The sequence below is a fragment of the Pseudorca crassidens genome, chromosome 14, assembly GCF_039906515.1.
Source record: "Pseudorca crassidens isolate mPseCra1 chromosome 14, mPseCra1.hap1, whole genome shotgun sequence".
NCBI lineage: Eukaryota > Metazoa > Chordata > Mammalia > Artiodactyla > Delphinidae > Pseudorca > Pseudorca crassidens.
The window spans coordinates 45,381,616-45,400,486 of NC_090309.1; the positions used below are offsets into that span (position 1 = coordinate 45,381,616).

General features: G+C 41.5%; 1 protein-coding gene across 1 annotated transcript in view; it reads right to left on the bottom strand.

Moving 5' to 3' along the window:
• EML6 (EMAP like 6) overlaps positions 1 to 18,871 on the bottom strand; it is a 320,117-nt gene that overhangs the window by 36,457 nt on the left and 264,789 nt on the right. Inside the window, exons 27-28 of the mRNA XM_067705051.1 lie at positions 14,059 to 14,260; positions 13,819 to 13,960 (exon numbers count right to left, since the gene is read on the bottom strand). Coding sequence (XP_067561152.1) covers positions 13,819 to 13,960; positions 14,059 to 14,260 — 344 coding nt within the window. The remainder of the gene's footprint in view (positions 1 to 13,818; positions 13,961 to 14,058; positions 14,261 to 18,871) is intronic.

Below are 18,871 nucleotides of genomic sequence, written 5' to 3' on the forward strand. Positions count from 1 at the left end.
AACTTGCCACCTTCTACCTGCTCAGGGCAGCTCTGAGCGTACAACTCACAGAATTAAGGGATTCAGGGAAGAAGAATAATTTAGCCTGGAGAGAAATGCTCTGGAGTAGCAGAGCATTGCCCCGTTTGCCCTCCACGTGCTCAATCACCCTCCCAGAGTGAGACCTGAGCTTAGCTCTCATGCAACACATATGCAACTGCAGGGCTCTGTACCAAATCTTAGGCTCTTTATGGTCCCTCCACCGTGGGATGGAGTGGTTTTAACAGATCTCAGTATGGTAAATTCAGCAGCACCTGCTAGCATGACTGTCAATTCTTAGAAACTCTTACACTACAAGCTCACAAAGCATCTACTGATCAGTGATGACAAAGGGCTTCTGTCAGGCCAGGGAAGCTGAGGAAAGTGCCAGGAGAGCTGGGCTGTTTATTCGTTGATGTCACCATGGATGGGAGCATGGTCCCGCTACATCATGCTCATCAAACCTCAGGCAAACTTGAAATGTGGATTCACTGATTAAAATAAGGCATTTTTCAAAAATGGGGGGCACGTTCTCTCAGCAGACTTCTGTCTTCAAACATAGCATGAAAGGTAAAAAGAGAAACTGGGATTACCTATAGATGGTGGTTTGTTTCAATTCAGGGAACTCTATCTAAACTTTTCCCATATTTTTACACTCTGCCACTTGGGACCATGTTCTTTGTTTCATTGTAAATCTGCTGACTAAGAAGCTTTGTCTGTAAAAAGAACTTTTCAGTTCTTTTTGCCTCGGGTTATTGTAATAGATTTAAACCAAATAAACATTTAATTCCTAATGGATGGAGGGTATGAAGATAAAAAATCATTTAACCAAGAGCAGTTCCATGGCAAGATGGGGCATCATTCAGTTCTACATGGGTCACACCTTTCACCACAAAAGTAAGACCACCCATCGGTGCTAACAAAACAAAGGTAAAAGTGGTTTGCTGACAAAAAACAGATTTGCAGACCATTTTGAGGACAGATTAATTTACTTAAATATGCAGAGAAGCAGGCTAAGTAAATGTGTCCATTCATCTACTCGCTGAAGAAATATCTGTTCACTACGTACAAGGCACTGTGTGAGGCACATGGTGGTGACCATGATAGGCACAGGACTGACCCTTGATAAACTGAGAGTCGCATAGACGAAGTTTATAATTCAGTGGAACTTTAACTAGCTTGATACCATGGACCCATGTATTAAGGAACTAAGGATTCAAGGCAGCTATTAATTTGGGGCTGAAACAAAAACCACAAATCTAAAGCAAACCAACCCCCCTAAACATGATGTACAGTTTACTTCATAGGATTTTCTTTTTGTTTAAGTTCACAAATCTGTACAAATTGATTTGGAAAGGATATGAGATAATAGAAGTAGATAAGCTTTAGAGCCTTCCCCACTCAGCCATAAGCATGGTTTAAGAAAAAGTTTGGAAATCCCTAGTGCTAGACCACTCTGTTTTGAGGTCATTTGGTGCTAGGACCTGTCAATTCAGAGATGAGGGGGCCACCATTTATAGAAGGCTCAGAATCTGCTTCTAATCTTTGTTCGTAAAAGCTTCTTGGTTTCCTAAGGAACATATGGCCTAGATTGAGAGTAAATATGTACCAGAGGGACTGAAAGATTAATGTAAGAGTATTCACAGATTCCTTCTTTATAATCCCCTGCTAAGAATAGTTCTGGCACTGCCACCTCAGTGTTTCCTCACACTGGCTAGCTGAAATGGATGAAGGGTGAGGTTGCCTTGTGGGGGAAGGCAGTCTGTGGAGTGGAAAACATTCTTTTCCCATCCCCTCACCATGGAGGATTAGGAGAAGGATTCCACTCAGGACACAACCTCCCCCCCCACCTTCAATACATGTCTGGGGGTGCTCAAACCACCCTCCCCAGAGTGAGGCACTAGAGGGAGGGGGAGGACAAAGATCACCCTTCAGGATCCTGATCTGCCTGCAAATCCACAAGTAGGGGTTACTGAAAGATAATGAGATGCTGACAGCCAAATGGGTGAATATTCCAAGGGGCCCCTGGTGCCTGGGGATGAGTCCCTGTCCATGGGAACTGTTGCAGGCACTGCTCATTCAACCATATGAAAGGAAACTTGTGGAATATATGACTGAGCAGAGAAGTTGCCTGATCCCCTAGATTCCCTCCTAAACACTCACTGTCATATTCTGCCTGCCAAAGGAGACAATGACCCTCAATGCCACAGAGATGTAGCTTAGGAGTAAGGGTCTCTCCACTTAAGGCTGGTGTTTGAAATTGCCTAAAGGCAGAATCCTTTAACCTGAGGGCTGGAAGGGGCCAGGGGTGTCCACTACTTAGAGAGAGAAATTTCCAAACTGCATTATGAATGTAAAGACAAGATGCTGACAAGATCTTAGACTTTGATATCTAATCCATGGGTGTCAGTTGGAAATCAACTGGAAATCAACCTAAATCTTGTTGTTAAGGAGTTTATTCATTCATTCAACAAATATTTATGGAGTGCTGGCACTGTTATCAAATTTGCAGATAAAGTAGTATATCAGAAATTTTGCTTTCACAGAGTTGACATCCTAGTTTGAGGAGAGGGGTTAAGAAGAATCTCCTAATCTGGTAAACAACAAAGGCCTGTGATTGTTCAACTCTTAAGGCAATCCTCAGACCTCCAACCAACAGGAGTAGGATTAAAAAAGAAGTGGCATTGATCCCACTTCTGACACCAATCCCACATCCCACTTGTTTTTTTTGGCTGTCACCCACGGCATGCAGAACTTCCCTGATCCCTGGTTTAGGGATCAAACAGCGACCCGTGCAGTGGAAGCTCAGAGTCTTAACCACCAGACCACCAGGGGAGTCCACCAATCCCACATCTGATTGCCTGAAGCCCTTGCCAGAATGCAGTCAGCCACTTTCCAGGTAAACACTGGATATCTATTGAGGTTTTAGATATAAGAGAAAAACCAAGGGCAGCTAAATTTTGCTTTGACTCTCACTGAGCCAACTCTTTTTGTAAAAGTCAGAGATTCCAGAACAAAAAAACAAGGGAAATGGAAAGATGTGAAAGGTTTCAAATGTTGGGGAGGTAATGGTAGTAATAATAAAGTTGATATAAAACTGTCATTAACTAACTTTTGCTTTAAAAAATGGCCAAGATGGAGACTGATTTCAAATTAAAATTTTTAAATGTGACGATTTCTACTTTAAAATATGTGTACTATCCCACTGAAGAAAAGCCCAGAATTAGAAGGCTTCACTGGTAAATTCTACCAAACATTTAAAGAGGAATTAACACCAATCCTTCTCAAACTTTTCCAAAAAACTGAAGAGGAGGGAACACTCCCAAACTCATTTTACGAGACCAGCATTATCCTGATACCAAAAACAGAAAAGGACATTACTAGAAAAGTATAGGCCAATATCTCTGATGGATACAGATGTAAAAGTTCTCAATCACATACTAGCAAACTGAATTCAGCAGCACATTAAAAGAATCATTCACCATGATCAAGTGGGATTTATCCTGGGGATGCAAGGATGGTTCAACATATGCAAATCAATCAGTGTGATATATCATATTCACAGAATGAAAGAAAAGAAATATATGATAATCTCAACAGACGTGGAAAAAGCATTTTACAAAATTCAACATCCATTCATGATAAAAACTATTAACAAATTAGGAATAGAAGGAACATATCTCAGCAAAATAAAGGCCATATAAGACAGGCCCATAGCTAATATCATACTTAATGGTGAAAGGTTAAAAGCTTTTCCTCTAACATCAGGAACAAGACAAATGTGCCACACTATTCAACATAGTACTGGAAGTCCTAGCTAGAGTAATCAGGCAAGAAAAAGAAATAAAAGTATCAGAATTGGAAAGGAAGAATAAAATTGTCTCTATATTCAGATGACATGATTTTACATACAGAAAATCCTAAAGACAACCATAAACCTGTTAAATCTAATCAATGATTTCAGTAAAGTTATATGATACAAATTAACACAGAAAAATCAGTAGTGTTTCTATAAACTAACAACAAACTTTCAGAAAAAGGAATAAAGAAATCAACCACATTTACAAGAGCATCAAGAACAAAATACTCAGGAATAAATTTAACTATGGAGGTGAAAGATCTCTACTCTGAAAACTATAAGACATTGATAAAAGAAATTGAGGAAGAGGCAAATAAATGGAAAGGTATCTCATGTTCATGCATTAGAAGAGTATTGTTAAATTGTCAATACTACAAAAGCCATCTATAGATTAAATGCAATCTCTATCAAGATTCCAATGGTGGGACTTCCCTTGTGGCACAGTGGTTAAGAATCTGCCTGTGAATGCAGGGGACACGGGTTTGAGCCCTGGTCCAGGAAGATCCCTAATGCTGCAGAGTAACTAAGCCCCTATGCCATGACTACTGAGCCTGCACGCTACAGCCCATGAGCCACAACTATTGAGCCCATGTGCCACAACTACTGAAGCCTGTGTGCCTAGAGCCTGTGCTCCACAACAATAGAAGCCACCGCAATGAGAAGTCCATGCACCACAATGAAGAGAAGCTCCTGCTCACTGCAACTAGAGAAAGCCCACACGCAGCAACGAAGCCTCAACACAGCCAACAATAAATAAATAAATAAATAAATAAATAAAAACATATTAAAAAAAAGATTCCAATGGCATTTTTTAACAGAAGTAGAACAAACACTCTTAAAATTTATCCAGAACGACAAAAGACCCTGAATAGTCAAAGAAATCCTCAGAAAGAAGAACAAAGCAGGAGGCATCACACTTCCTGACTTCAAGCTATACTATAAAGCTATAGTCATCAAAACAGTATGGTATCAATATAAAAGCAGACAAATAGACCAATGGAACAGAATCAAGAGACCAGATATAAACCCAAGCATGTACAATAAACTAACATTTGACAAGGGAGCCAAGAATACTCAACAGAGAAAAGACAGTGTCTTCAATAAATGGTTCTGGGATAACTGGATAGTCACATGTAAAAGAATGAAACAAGACCCATAACTTACACCACTCACAAAAATTAACTCCAAATGGATTAAAGACATTTAAATGTAAGACCTGAAACCATGAAACTCTTAGAAGAAGACATAAGAACAAAGCTCTTTGATATAAATCTTGGTAATGATTTTTTGGATACAACACCTAAAGGGCAAGAAACAAAATAAAAAATAAGCAAGCAGACTACATTAAACTAAAAAGCTTCTGCACAGTAAAGGAAATCATCAACAAAGTGAAGAGACAATCTATGGAATGGGAAAAATATTTGCAAACCATATATTGACAAGGGGTTAATATCCAAAATATATTTAAAAACTCATACAACTCAATAACAAAAAACCAAATAACCCCATTAAAAAATGGGCAAAGGACCTGAATAGACATTTCTCCAAAGAAGATATATGAAAGGCCAACAGGTATATGAAAATATGCTCAACATCACTAGTCATTAGGGAAATACAAATTAAAACCATAATGAGGTATCAATTCATTCCTGTTAGAATGCCCATCATCAAAAAGACAAGAGATAACAAATGCTGGCATGGATGTGAAGAAAAGGGATCCCTTGTGCACTGTTGGTGGGAATGTAAATTGGTGCAGCCACTATGGAAAAAAGTATGGAGGAGCCTCAAAAAATTAAAAATAGAACTACCATATGATCCAGCAATTACACTTCTGGACTATATCCAAAGGAAATGAAAAACACTAACTCGAAAATATATCTGTACCCCTATATGCACAGTAGCATTATTTACAATAGCCAAGACATGGAAACAACGTAAGTGCCCATCAATGAATGAAATGGACAAAGAAGTTGTGGTATACACACACACACACAATTACTAGAGTTACCCATAATTTACAAGTAAACTACATCAAACAGGTGCTAAGACAATACAATTTAAATGTTAAAAGCTAACTTTTCTAACTCAGAATTTTTTTTTAAGAGAGAGGTGACCTTGCCAGTCTGAGATAAACAGTAGAGGCTAGCAGGAAGCCCAAAGCCTTTCTGAGGGAAGAAATAAATATGCTTTAGCTTGTTTATTTATTTATTTTTTTTTTGCGGTACGCGGGCCTCTCACTGTTGTGGCCTCACCCGTTGCTGAGCACAGGCTCCGGACGCGCAGGCTCAGCGGCCATGGCTCACGGGCCCAGCCACTCCACGGCATGTGGGATCTTCCCGGATCAGGGCACAAACCCGTGTCCCCTGCATCGGCAGGCGGACTCTCAACCACTGCGCCACCAGGGAAGCCCTAGCTTGGTATTTTGATTTGTGATTTGTGACTGTCAGTTATGCAGCTTCTAAGGTGAGAAAACAGGGGTGGAGGGTTTGAACCTCTCATTCTTTTCATAAAAGGTGGAAAATGCTATAACACGCAAGACAATGTTATAAAGACGGTGTAGAAACAGAAAGGGTTAAGTCCCACATTCTTTTATTCATCCCTGGACAGAGAGCCCGAAGCTGCAAGCCTCAGCACTTGTTCATAAAGGACCCTGAAAAAATACAGACTGCTGACTCAGGTGCATTGAGAAAATAATCCCTAAGCTAACTATTACATCCACTTAGAAAAATAAAAATTAGTGAATACTTTAATGCCAATTTCCATAAAAATAGTTCAATTTGTATTTATTTTGTATCTTTTATCATAAAGTTGGAGTTCTGTCTGAATACAGGTTCCAACTGAATATATTAAATAAAAATCTCCATTATTACTGTTCCCCATGCAGATGGTTAATCTAAGCAGTTAGGTGAGGAGGAGGTGGGAACATGGCCCCACCAGGTGCAACTAGGAAGATTAATGGCTGGTCAGTATATTTGGATTTTTTTTTAATTAATGTTTTTTTGAAATTATTTTTTAATTTTTATTTATTTTATTTTTGCCTGTGTTGGGTCTTCGTTGTCGCATGGGCTTTATCTAGTTGTGGTGAGCGAGGGCTACTCTTCATTGCAGTGCGTGGGCTTCTCATTGAAATGGCTTCTCTTGTTGTGGAGCACGGACTCTAGGCACACAGGCTTCAGTAATTGTGACACACAGGCTCAGTAGTTGTGGCTCACGGGCTCTAGAGTGCAGGCTCAGTAGTTGTGGCACACAGGCTTAGTTGCTCTGTGGCATGTGGGATCTTCCTGGACCAGGGCTCGAACCTGTGTCCTCTGCATTAGCAGGTGGATTCCTAACCACTGTGCCACCAGGGGAGCCGCATATTTGGATTTTAATAAAAGACCATATCCCACATTTGGAGTTATTATTAGATCCTATCTAGAAATTAAGAAAATGCTTTTGTGATTCATTTCTGTGGTCATCACCCAGTTACCACAGGAGGCAAAACTGGGGTTGCATGGTATTTTGATCCATACAAGAAAACGGATATTGGTACCAAACATTTCTATAGTTTTAAATTTCTAACTTCTGTTTTTTTGTCTTAATGTGAAAATACAAATCTCTGGAGATGGACGAAAGATGTTTAAACACTATTTTTAAAGATACTGTGGAACCTCCTAGAGTAACGGAAATAAAAACAAAAATAAACAAATGGGACTTAATTAAACTTAAAAGCTTTTGCACAGCAAAGGAAACCATAAACAAGACGAAAAGACAATCCTCAGAATGGGAGAAAATATTTGCAAATGAAACAACAGACAAAGGATTAATCTCCAAAATATACAAACAGATCATGGAGCTCAACATCAAAAAACAAAAAATCCAGTTAAAAAATGGGCGGAAGACCTAAATAGACATTTCACCAAGGAAGACATACAGATGGCCAAGAGGCACATGAAAAGATGCTCAACATCACTAATTATTAGAGAAATGCAAATCAAAACTACAATGAGGTATCACCTCACACCAGTCAGAATGGCCATTATCAAAAAAGCTAGAAACAATAAATGCTGGAAAGGGTGTGGTGAAAAGGGAACCCTTCTGCACTGCTGGTGGGAATGTAAATTGATACAACCACTATGGAAAACAGTATGTGGGTTCCTTAAAAAACTAAAAATAGAACTACCATATGACCCAGCAATCCCACTACTGGGCATATACCCTGAGAAAACCATAATTCAAAAAGAGACATGTACCACAATGTTCATTGCAGCACTATTTGCAATAGCAAGGACATGGAACCAACCTAAATGTCCACTGACAGATGAATGGATAAAGATGTGGCACATATATACAATGGAATATTACTCAGCCAGAAAAAGAAACAAAATTGAGTTATTTGTAGTGAGGTGGATGGACCTAGTCTGTCATACAGAGTGAAGTAAGTCAGAAAGAGAAAAACAAATACCGCACATTAACGCATATATATGGAACCAAAAAAAAAATGGTACTGATGAATCTAGTTTCAGGGCAGGAATAAAGAGGCAGACATAGAGAATGGACTTGAGGACTTGGGGTGGGAGGGGAAAGCTGGAGCAAAGTGAGAGTAGCAACGACATACATACACTACCGAGTGTAAAATAGTTGGCTGGTGGGAAGCAGCAGCATAGCGCAGGGAGATTGGCTTGGTGTTCTGCGCGATGACCTAGAGGGGTGGGATAGGGAGGATGGGAGGGAGGCTCAAGAGGGAGCAGATATGGGGACATGCGTGTGCATATGGCTGTTTCGCTTTGTTGTACAACAGAAACTAAAACAGTATTGTGAAGCAATTACACTCCAATAAAGATCTATTAAAAAAATAAATAAAATAATGCAAAAAAAGATACTGTGGAATATAAAAATGCAATGTGACTACAAAATACTGATTTTATAAAATATTGATTTTATAATTCTCATCTTTTATGAGTTGATTCTTGAGGCACTCCTAGACAGTGGTGTAAAAACTATGGCTCATCAAGACTGTCCCACTTATATGTATATGTATAACTGATTCACTTTGTTATAAAGCAGAAACTAACACACCATTGTAAAGCAATTATACCCCAATAAAGATGTTAAAAAAAAAAAAAGACTGTCCCACTTAAATTAGGTAAAGTTTTAAGTGTCTCTAATAATTCTTGATATTGATTTGGCTGTATTTACTGGCATCTTTGATTGTATAGATACAGTTATAATATTAGGTGATAAACACCTTTACATATTCAAAGGCATTTATAAAGGATAGTAATTACTGTTCAATATTAAAATGGCCTGAAGTTCTCCTCTGTGATAATAACACCAGTTTCCATTAGGAAAAAAATTTAAGAATGAGCCGATATTTTCCATGTGCCCCTCCAAAATCTACCCTCCACCCTTCTCTCCTGTTCTGTGCCCTCCATGGCTGGGCTGTTGTGGACCCTTTCAATGGACTGTCTTGCCCTTCAGGTTCTGACTGGATTCAGCTAAAGAGAGGCACCAGTAGAAGATTAGTGAGTGAGAGGAGAATGCAATTGAGGCATCTATTCCTTCAGTACCTCCTTGCTGGGACTCACGTTAGTTACCTTCAACCCTCCCGGTCAGGTCTCAGCTCCTGTAAGGTGGATTGCTCCCATAGCTACCTTCCCCACGTCTGGCAAGAGCTTCCTGCACTTGCCCCTTCTGTCCCTGGGATGGTAATGACTTACTATCCCCAAGGTGCTACCCCATCCCTATTGTTTCTTTTCTTTTTTTTTTTAATTTATTTTATTATTTGATCTTTTGGCTGTGTTGGGTCTTCGTTGCTGCGTGTGGGCTTTCTCTAGATGTGGTGAGCGGGGGCTACTCTTTGTTGCAGTGCAAGGGCTTCTCATTGCAGTGGCTTCTCTTGTTGCAGAGCACGGGCTCTAGGCACACAGGCTTCAGGAGCTGTGGCACGTGGGCTCAGTAGTTGTGGTGCACGGGCTTAGTTGCTCCGCGGCATGTGGGATCTTCCTGGACCAGGGCTCGAACCCGTGTCCCCTGCATTGGCAGGCGGATTCTTAACAACTGTGCCACCAGGGAAGCCCCCCTATTGTTTCTTTTAATCCTGCCCACACCTTTGCTAACAGTCCCTTCATTAAGCTCTCCCCAAATTACTTCCTTTTCAGAGTATCTTTCTTTCTTGCTGGGGTCACAACTGACACAGAGTTTAGGCCAAGTGTGAAAGACTTAGGTTATTCCTTTCACTGTCTACCACTTTTATGAAATTCTATCTAAGATATTAGTTGTCTTATATTTATATATTCTTTGAAGCCAACTCTAGGGGAGCCTGAGCCAAGAATCGAAACCAGAAAAGAAAGATTTCTGAAGTTTAAGATAAGAGTATCCAATGCAGTCTTTAGAAATACAATATATAACATGGTGCAAAGACAGGAAAAAGCTCCTATTCAAACAAAGCAAAAAAAAGTTACATTTAAAATATCCATATAACCTTATGACTTTTTGAGCCTACTTTCTTCTATTTCAGGTCTACAATAATTTAGGCAATCTAGTAGTTATGGGGAACAAACTAATGCGCACTCAATAGAGACCCGATTCCCTGCTTGGGACAGGAACACCAAAGACGAGCGTGCATTCTGAGCACTAGACGAGGTTCTGGAAGCGTGGATTCCTGATGATGGAAAAGACTTCCTGACCTTCCTCAGCCACATAAATGCCACAGATGGCTGCTGAGCGCCAGGATGACCCAAGAGTTCACACAAGGCTAGGTGCTAGCTGGACAGGTGTGGCTGGGTCAAGGAAGCAAGACAGTCTGACGTGCTAAAGCAAAGCTGAAGTGGGGGACCAGCATGCTCGGTAAGCACCTGGAAGGGACTGCATATTGGTAGGTGTAGCCTAGTATTCTTTTGAGAGCAATTACACATTTCTCTCAACTTTCCCACCTGTTGAAAGACTGAAACTGAAGATCGTATGGCTTCTGAAGAATAAGAACTCACAGTGTATTAGAATTATACAAAAAAGCGTAATCAAAAGCCTTCCAGCTACTTAAAAATCAGATGAGTCTAATTAGAAACAATCTATGACTATCATAAATTTTAGGAAGTAGGGATTCAGTTGCTTAAAAACTGATTGATATATAATGTGCAGCTGCCTTCAAGGCACTGTTCTCAATACGACAGATGCCACACTCATCTCACAGGTTCTAAGGTGGAAAGGGATTTAAACCAGAAGTAGAACTGCCTGAAACACTGGTAGGAGGCAAAATAAGTCCCTGCACTGAGTGGGTGTTCCAAGCTCATATCTCCTGTGGTCCTCAAGTATTTGTCTCCCGTTAGTCTTATTGGTGCATGCCTCGGTACAGGTACATAGAACAGGCACCCAGGTATCTGCAGGTATACACAGAAGGGAACAATGAAGGGAAGGTCAAGGACAGTCCCTGGTCAGTAGGGCTTGAAGTAGTCAAAGGGAGCAGTGTCAAGGTTGACAGTCCCGAATATTCCCAGGGAGAACCTGGGTGTTTGATGCCTGGCCCCCTGCACCTGACGTCTGAGATGCTGAGCATCTGCCTCTCTCTCACGCCTGGCATGCTGGAATCTGTGGAGCCCATTTTGCGCAGGTGGAGGACTCAGGGAAGCTGTCTGCCTGACTTATTGTTTGGAGTCCCCCCTACCCCAAGGGCTTGGCCCTGCCCCACGTTCCCTCTCTCATCCTGCTTTCTCACAAATTCTCTGAATGTCTGCCTCGCCTGGCACCCCTTTCTTTTGCAGGTTGGAAGCTGCCTACAGTCCTATCTCTGAGGTTCAAGCTTCCCTAAAATTACTGACAAGGATTGGAGGAGACTGCTTGTTTTCAGTTCTGATTAGGAACTGACTCATGACCATGGAGGCTGCTAACTCAGACACCACTTACTACTCCTTCTCCCCTCGCCCATTCCTGGTGTGGTCCTGCTTAGCTCCCAGCATGCTGTGCAGCTGGCATCCTGCTCTATGGTTACAGTCCCGTCTGGGAACTGATGCTGTCAAGGCTTCTTTAAGTTATCGAAGACATTGCTATGTATAGAAAAGGCTTGACTATTCCTTTGGACCCTGTATTTATATCTTAAAACTGTATTCTTCACTGCATGTTTTACTCACACACCCTGGTGTGAATTATTTTTTTAAATGCCAGTAAAGTGGTGAAATGCCTACCCCTGTATCTCATAACACTATGAAGCATTTTTTCTTTCATATTAAAAAAAGTCAATCCTGTGTATGCTAATCTATGACGACCTTGTGTGATGAAGAAAATGAGGGAGCTTCAAAATTCTGGATTTTAAGACTGAAAATTCTTAGGGTCCTCTCTATCTTCACGTTTCTTACCTCTTCCTAAATTGGGCAGGTATGAGATTTTTACAGACCTGCCCAAAGAGACACCAAGACCAAGAGAGGTTCAGGTGAACCTTATTTTAGGTTAGAAACTAGCTGTAGTGTTTGGATTTAGGAATGTGATTAGATTTCTATATCTTAGTGGCCAGTCTAAATCTCAGCATGATGAATCACTGCGTTGTAGCAAGCAGCCAGAAACAACCTTGGAATAATAGCCAAGTCAACTCATTTCATAATGTTATGTGGAACTGGAAAGGTTGGGTATTTTTTTTTCAAAAGAATGTGTAATTTAGGCCAAATGTTTATTTTAGAGTGGATTATTTAAGTGGGAAGCTTATTCATGTACTTAGGTGCATATGATTTTTAAAAAATTTTCTTTCTTTATTCTTAGAATTAGTTCCTTTAAAAATATTTCCTCTTTGTGGCCACTAAAAAACCATGTCGCAAGCAAAATAAACTATAACTTACAGACTACTGCAGAAAAATCTTTTTTTTTTTTTTTTATTAAAAGAGAACTCTGAACCCTCATAGTAACATTTAACAAAGATGCTAGGGAAGAATTAGGGTTTTTTTGTTTTTTTGCATCAATTCAATCTTCTTGCCTGTAGCACACCCACCATTTATTTTATGTTATTTTAACATCTGGCACTAAACTGAAGCAGGAGGAGAAATGACATTTTATTTCTTTGTATTTAAATTTCCACCTAATAGTAAAAGGTGATAGATTAGATTTAGTAAATACTTATTAGGCAGAAAGCCATGCTGAATGCAAAAAACAACTTGAACCGCATTAATTATACATCATGGGACCAGGGTACATGTGAACACTGAACCCATGTCAGTGGAAAGAGCCCACAGAGAATTCTTAAACATCTTTGAGATCCATGAAATTCTCTTTGGATGTTAGAGTTTTTATTTAATATTTATCCTCCTTAGTATGAATATGGTAAATCAAGTAATTGTAGTAATTATGAGTTTTTGTTTGTTTTTTAGAAATGCTAAAGTGTTTCATCAATACTTACAGTAGCACATCAGAAAGCACACCAAAATAATACCAGAAACCCTTTTTCCACAGAGGATCCACAGCAACAAAATCAAATTGGTTAGGCCTGGAATGGTCAGACACGTCTGAACACATCTAGGCAGGTGAAGACACATAAGAGAAGGCACACCAAGTGATACGGTGTAATGCACAGACTCTGGGCAGAACGGAAGATTATTTCTCACAATCCACAGATATTCCTCCTAGGCCTTAGAAGCCTGCCTTCCCCCCACCTCCCCAGTCAGCATGCTCCCCCATCAGCCATCACATTCAGGACAGGTTTGGGCTGCCCTGACATCCTCTCTGGGCAAAGGGAAGCCTGGCCTAACCAAATCTCATGTCTAATCAAGTCATTTTCCATAAACAACTTCTGCAAAGTGTAACCCGCCCTCTCCTCACATTAAAGGCTGTGGGCAGTTTCCCTCAGCTTAAGCCTGTGTGCAGGTTAAGACTCTGTGCATATACATAAATAAAGACTAGCTTAAGTAGCAACTTTTGAGTGCAAAGAAAATGTACTCTGCTTTCAACGAGTTTCTTGTCAAGTGTAATAAATGCAAGCAAACCTGGCAACACCATACCTTTCTTCCACTGAAACTTCTTTCATCTGCTGGTGTGGTTTGGTGCCTTCCATCTCCCTGATGCTCACAGCACAGATCTTGGTGGTGTAATCGACGGCCTTTTCTCTAGCAACGTCACTGTCATAGCCTCGAACAGAAAGACACGGGAAGGGAGCAGAGTTGGTTTGCGGTGGTGCGGGAGCAGGTGTGGAGGAAGGCGTGGCCGGCGCCAGCCACTGGGCTCACCTCCATCCTCCTCCGCGTCAGTGTCTGACTCCTCACTGTCCGCCAGCTTGCTCTCCTGGGTCCCCACAAACTCCCTCGTCCAGATCATCAGGGCCGTGTCGGCACCGCCCACCGTGAGCAGCACAGAGTCGTTGTGCAGCCACCTCACGTTGGTGACGTGGGCACTGTGCCCCACGTACCTCTTGAATCTTGCGTGCTGGCCCTGCAAAGCCGGAAAGTGGCGATGACCCCACTGGGAGTCTCATTATTCCTGTTTCTGCACTATTTCATCCCTGTTACTCTCTAGAGTAGTTTCCACTGGATACAAAGGAAACGATTCATGTAAGTAGTAATTTCCCTATATTTTTCTAGAGTGTAAGCTCCGCGAGGGCAGGGATTAGCTCTCTTTCTTCCCTAGAGCATTTTCTGCCTCGTAGGTCCTCAACAGATAGTCTGTGAGGGAATGAATAAAATGCAAGCTACAGAACCTATTTCTGGAAGGAGCCTAAGAAAGTATAAAAAGCTTGTTTCTGCTCCTCTCAAGTATCAAATGTGCATTCTCCATAGGTCTCTAGTGCAAACTCCTGATGGCAAGTCTGGTTGAAATTAGAGATCAGAAATGTCTCCCTGGTCATCCCCCACAGTGAGTTTTGTACCACAGCCCAGGCTGTGACAGAAGAGCAAGGGCCTTCTTATGATCCTGGGGCAGCAAGTTAAGGTTTAAAACGAACTCAACAGTTTCTGCCACAGACACTGGAAACAATTCCTAACACTGGAAACACTCAAGTAATTGATGTTAAAACAAAGTAAGCTCAAAAAAAAAGGAAAAAACAAACAACATCAACCCCCCTCAAAATAAAGACATGAACTGAAAAATCCAATTAATAAACGAGTTGACATGGCACCTTAAAAAACACCAAAAAAACAAAGTAAGCTCCTTTTTAAACAAACGTAACCAAGTAAACGGAACCCAGTTTATCAGTCACTACTGAAAGCTCTTCAGAGTGGCACCCAGGTCACACCACCCCAGTGGGGAAGGATGAGGGTTGCTCATCCTTCAGCTGCTCACCCCGGTGCAGACGTGACGAGCAGTGAGAAGCCCATGCTGGCACCAGAGACCAGCTTCCATTTTTGACACACGAGCCACAGCCTGGCAAAAACAGCTCCAGCAGGAGCCACTGAGAGAGGCAGAGTTTTTCTAGCCTCTCAGTGACTCCCGGGGAATACCTTATGCAACGTGGGAAGCTGCATGCACTTTCTGAGGTCACGCGAGGGCCACTGGTGTCTCAGATGAAAACTTTATTCAATCATTGACAAGAGGCTTCCAGACGGTTTTGGACGGGCATGCTGGGAAACCTGAAACCAGCCCAGAGGCGTGGCAGGAGACAGAGGCAGGAGAGTGTGTGACTTTGAAATACTCTTGGTCAAGATCTCTGTGTATCTGGCTGACCCCTAGCTGACAGCAGAGTGGAAGTGCCCACCCCTCGGCAGAGTACTAAGTCTAGAAAGATTAGGGGAGCAAGCAGGCAGGCAGCATTTCTAGGAAGCCCTCCAGAGCCACTACTTGCTAGAGAATAGGCAGAGCAAAGTAAGGATTTCCAAGGGAAACAACTGTGTGACCATGTGAGATCCAGAAGGCATGGAAACAAAGAGGACGGTCAGAGTGGCTACAGCCACGTGTCCTGCTGGTCTTCCTCCTGGAAGCGGGAACTGACCCATTTTATCAACTACAAATGTAAGCTGGTCTCTTGAGAAGAGGAGAAAGTGAAAGAGCTTGAGAAATGCCTCTCCATACTCCTACGTCTAGACAGGACAGAAGAAACCCAAAAGAAAAATACGAAGTTAAAAATATTCTAAAGTGATCAGAGTTAGGTAGCAGGGCAAAAGAAAGTGCCACACAGGAGAAAGAGAAAGAGGAAAAGGGTCTAAGTCACGGAAGCTGTTTAACAAAGATGATTCAAGATTCTCAGAATAGGAAACAAGATCACTGCTCCACAGAACAATAATGGGAATTCACAGTTACTAGAAGGTTCCAGGAAGCTAGCTGCTCCCCCAGGAGCAGGGTGTTTGGTGGTTCCCTGAGGGCCTATGGACGGAGTCTCCTGGAGACCTGGCACAGCAGGTTAGATGAGCTGTCTTTCTGGGTCATCACGCCAAACTATGCATTTTTGTAACACCCATCAGGACTCACTACCACAACCTTCCTCTTCCATTGGGTCATGAAAGAAAAGAGAATCTAGAATATGTCTCCAGAGTGCTGGTTGTTAACTGCTTTTAGGTGAGAAATTCCTGAGAATCTGATGAAAGCTATGTACCCTTTCCCCACGTTCACAACATTTTACATATAGTTTCTCTGTCTGTAAAATTTTACGTACAAGGTTCTTCTCTGAAGAACCACTCTCTAGAGACTTTGACATTCTGAGAAGGCAACTTAACAACTTGAGGGTGGATTTTTAAAATGTATGGGAATGTAAACTGATACAGCCACTATGGAGAACAGTATGGAGGTTCCTTAAAAAACTAAAAATAGAGCTACCATACGACCCAGCAATCCCACTACTGGGCACATACCCTGAGAAAACCATAATTCAAAAAGAGTCATGTACCACTATGTTCACTGCAGCTCTATTTACAATAGCCAGGACATGGAAGCAACCTAAGTGTCCATTGACAGATGAATGGATCAAGAAGATGTGGCACATATATACAATGGGATATTACTCAGCCATAAAAAGAAACGAAATTGAGTTATTTGTAGTGAGGTGGCTGGACCTAGAGTCTGTCATATAGAGTGAAGTAAGTCAGAAAGAGAGAAACAAATACCGTATGCTAACACATATATATGGAATCTAAAAAAAAAAGAAAAAAATGGTGCTGAAGAACCTAGGGTCAGGATAGGAATAAAGACGTAAAAGTAGAGAATGGACTTGAGGACATGGGGGGTGGGAAGGGTGGGCTGGGACGAAGTGAGAGAGTGGCATGGACATATATACACTACCAAATGTAAAATAGATAGCTAGTGGGAAGTAGCCGCATAGCACAGGGAGATCAGCTCGGTGCTTTGTGACCACCTAGAGGGGTGGAATAGGGAGGGTGGGAGATGCAAGAAGGAGGAGATATAGGGATATATGTATATGTATAGCTGATCCACTTTGTTATAAAGCAGAGACTAACACACCATTGTAAAGTAATTATACTCCAATAAAGATGTTAAAAAAAATAAAATAAAAAATGTAAATGACATGGTGGTATCTTAACCTCTCTGATAGAGTGAAGGGGAACAGCACTGGAAAGGAAGGGAGGCTATGGAAAGCAATCGGCTAGCTATACGGATGGAGTTAAAGGACAGTATCAGGTTTTCTGGGATGTGGTTGAAGGTACTGGACAAATGGGTGGGCTCTGACAAAGGAGAGTCTATCTTTTTTTTTTTTTTTCAGTACACGGGCCTCTCACTGCTGTGGCCTCTCCTGTTGTGGAGCACAGGCTCTGGACGCACAGGCTCAGTGGCCATGGCTCATGGGCCCAGCCGCTCCGCGGCATGTGGGATCTTCCCAGACCAGGGCACGAACCCGTGTCCCCTGCATCAGCAGGTAGACTCTCAACCACTGCGCCACCAGGGAAGCCCAAAGGAGAGTCTATCTTACAGATGCTGGAAACAATGTGATTATCAGGGGACTAATACTCACACTGAGATTTTAAACTGTAAAACTGCATATATAGGGACTTACGTTTGTCATGGATTGAAAAATGCCTGGAAGAGAGATCTAGTAACTCATAGGAAAGGAGAACAAGGAAAAGGGTTAAGAAGAAGACATGACATTAGACTCTAACAAATGGAACTTGAATTTTGGACAAAGATCTACATGATGATAATACAGTCTCATAGGCATCACCAAGACTTGGTGACATAGTATTCAGTGCTAGAACACTGCAATGGGATGCTGTCTTAGTCTGGTAGGGCTGCCATAAAAAAAATCCACATGTTGGGTGGCTTAAACAACAGCTATTTATTTCTCATGGTTCTGCAGGCTGGGAAGTTTAATATCAAGGTGCCAGCCAATTTGGCTTCTGGTGTGGGCTCTCCCGCTGGCTTGTGGACCCCTTATATTGAGCACATAGAAAGTTCCTATCTAGCCTTTCCTCAGTGTCAGTGCGCATGGGGAGAGGGAGTGAGCTCATTGGTGTCTCTTCTTATAAGGACACTAATCCTGTTGGATCAGGGTCCCACACTTATGACCTCATTTTACCTTAATTACTTCTGTAAATGCCCTCTCTACATATCCAGTCACACTGGATGTTAGGGCTTCAACATATGAACTTTGGCAGGGATGCAAACATTCAGTCCATAACAGAGGGTGAAGTGTGGCCAACACACACAGAGCATTGGAGGAGTGACTGTACAGCTAGAAATGTTCATCAGCCTGGGTCCATGAATTTGGGAGGGAAAGAGTGCCAGGAAAATCAGATGGAAAAAAAAGAAGGAGAGAAGTGATACTATCAAAGTGGTTTATATGGGTTAGTGATTTTCAAATGCTTTTAAATTATGAAATTTTTTCTTCAATCAAATCTTACACAGTAGAACTCAAGAATAAAAAGAGAAACAATCCAATGTGAAATAGTGGACAAAAGATTTGTACAAACACTTCACAAATGACCAATAAGCAAACGAAAAAGTGCTTAGCATGATTAGTCATCAGGAAAATGTAAGTTACAAACACAGTAAGATCACACTATCTACTCCTCAGGACAGCTAAATTTTACAAGTCTGACAACACTGAATTATCAACTGGAAATCTCTTACATTTTTGGTGAAAATGTAAAATGATACAATCGT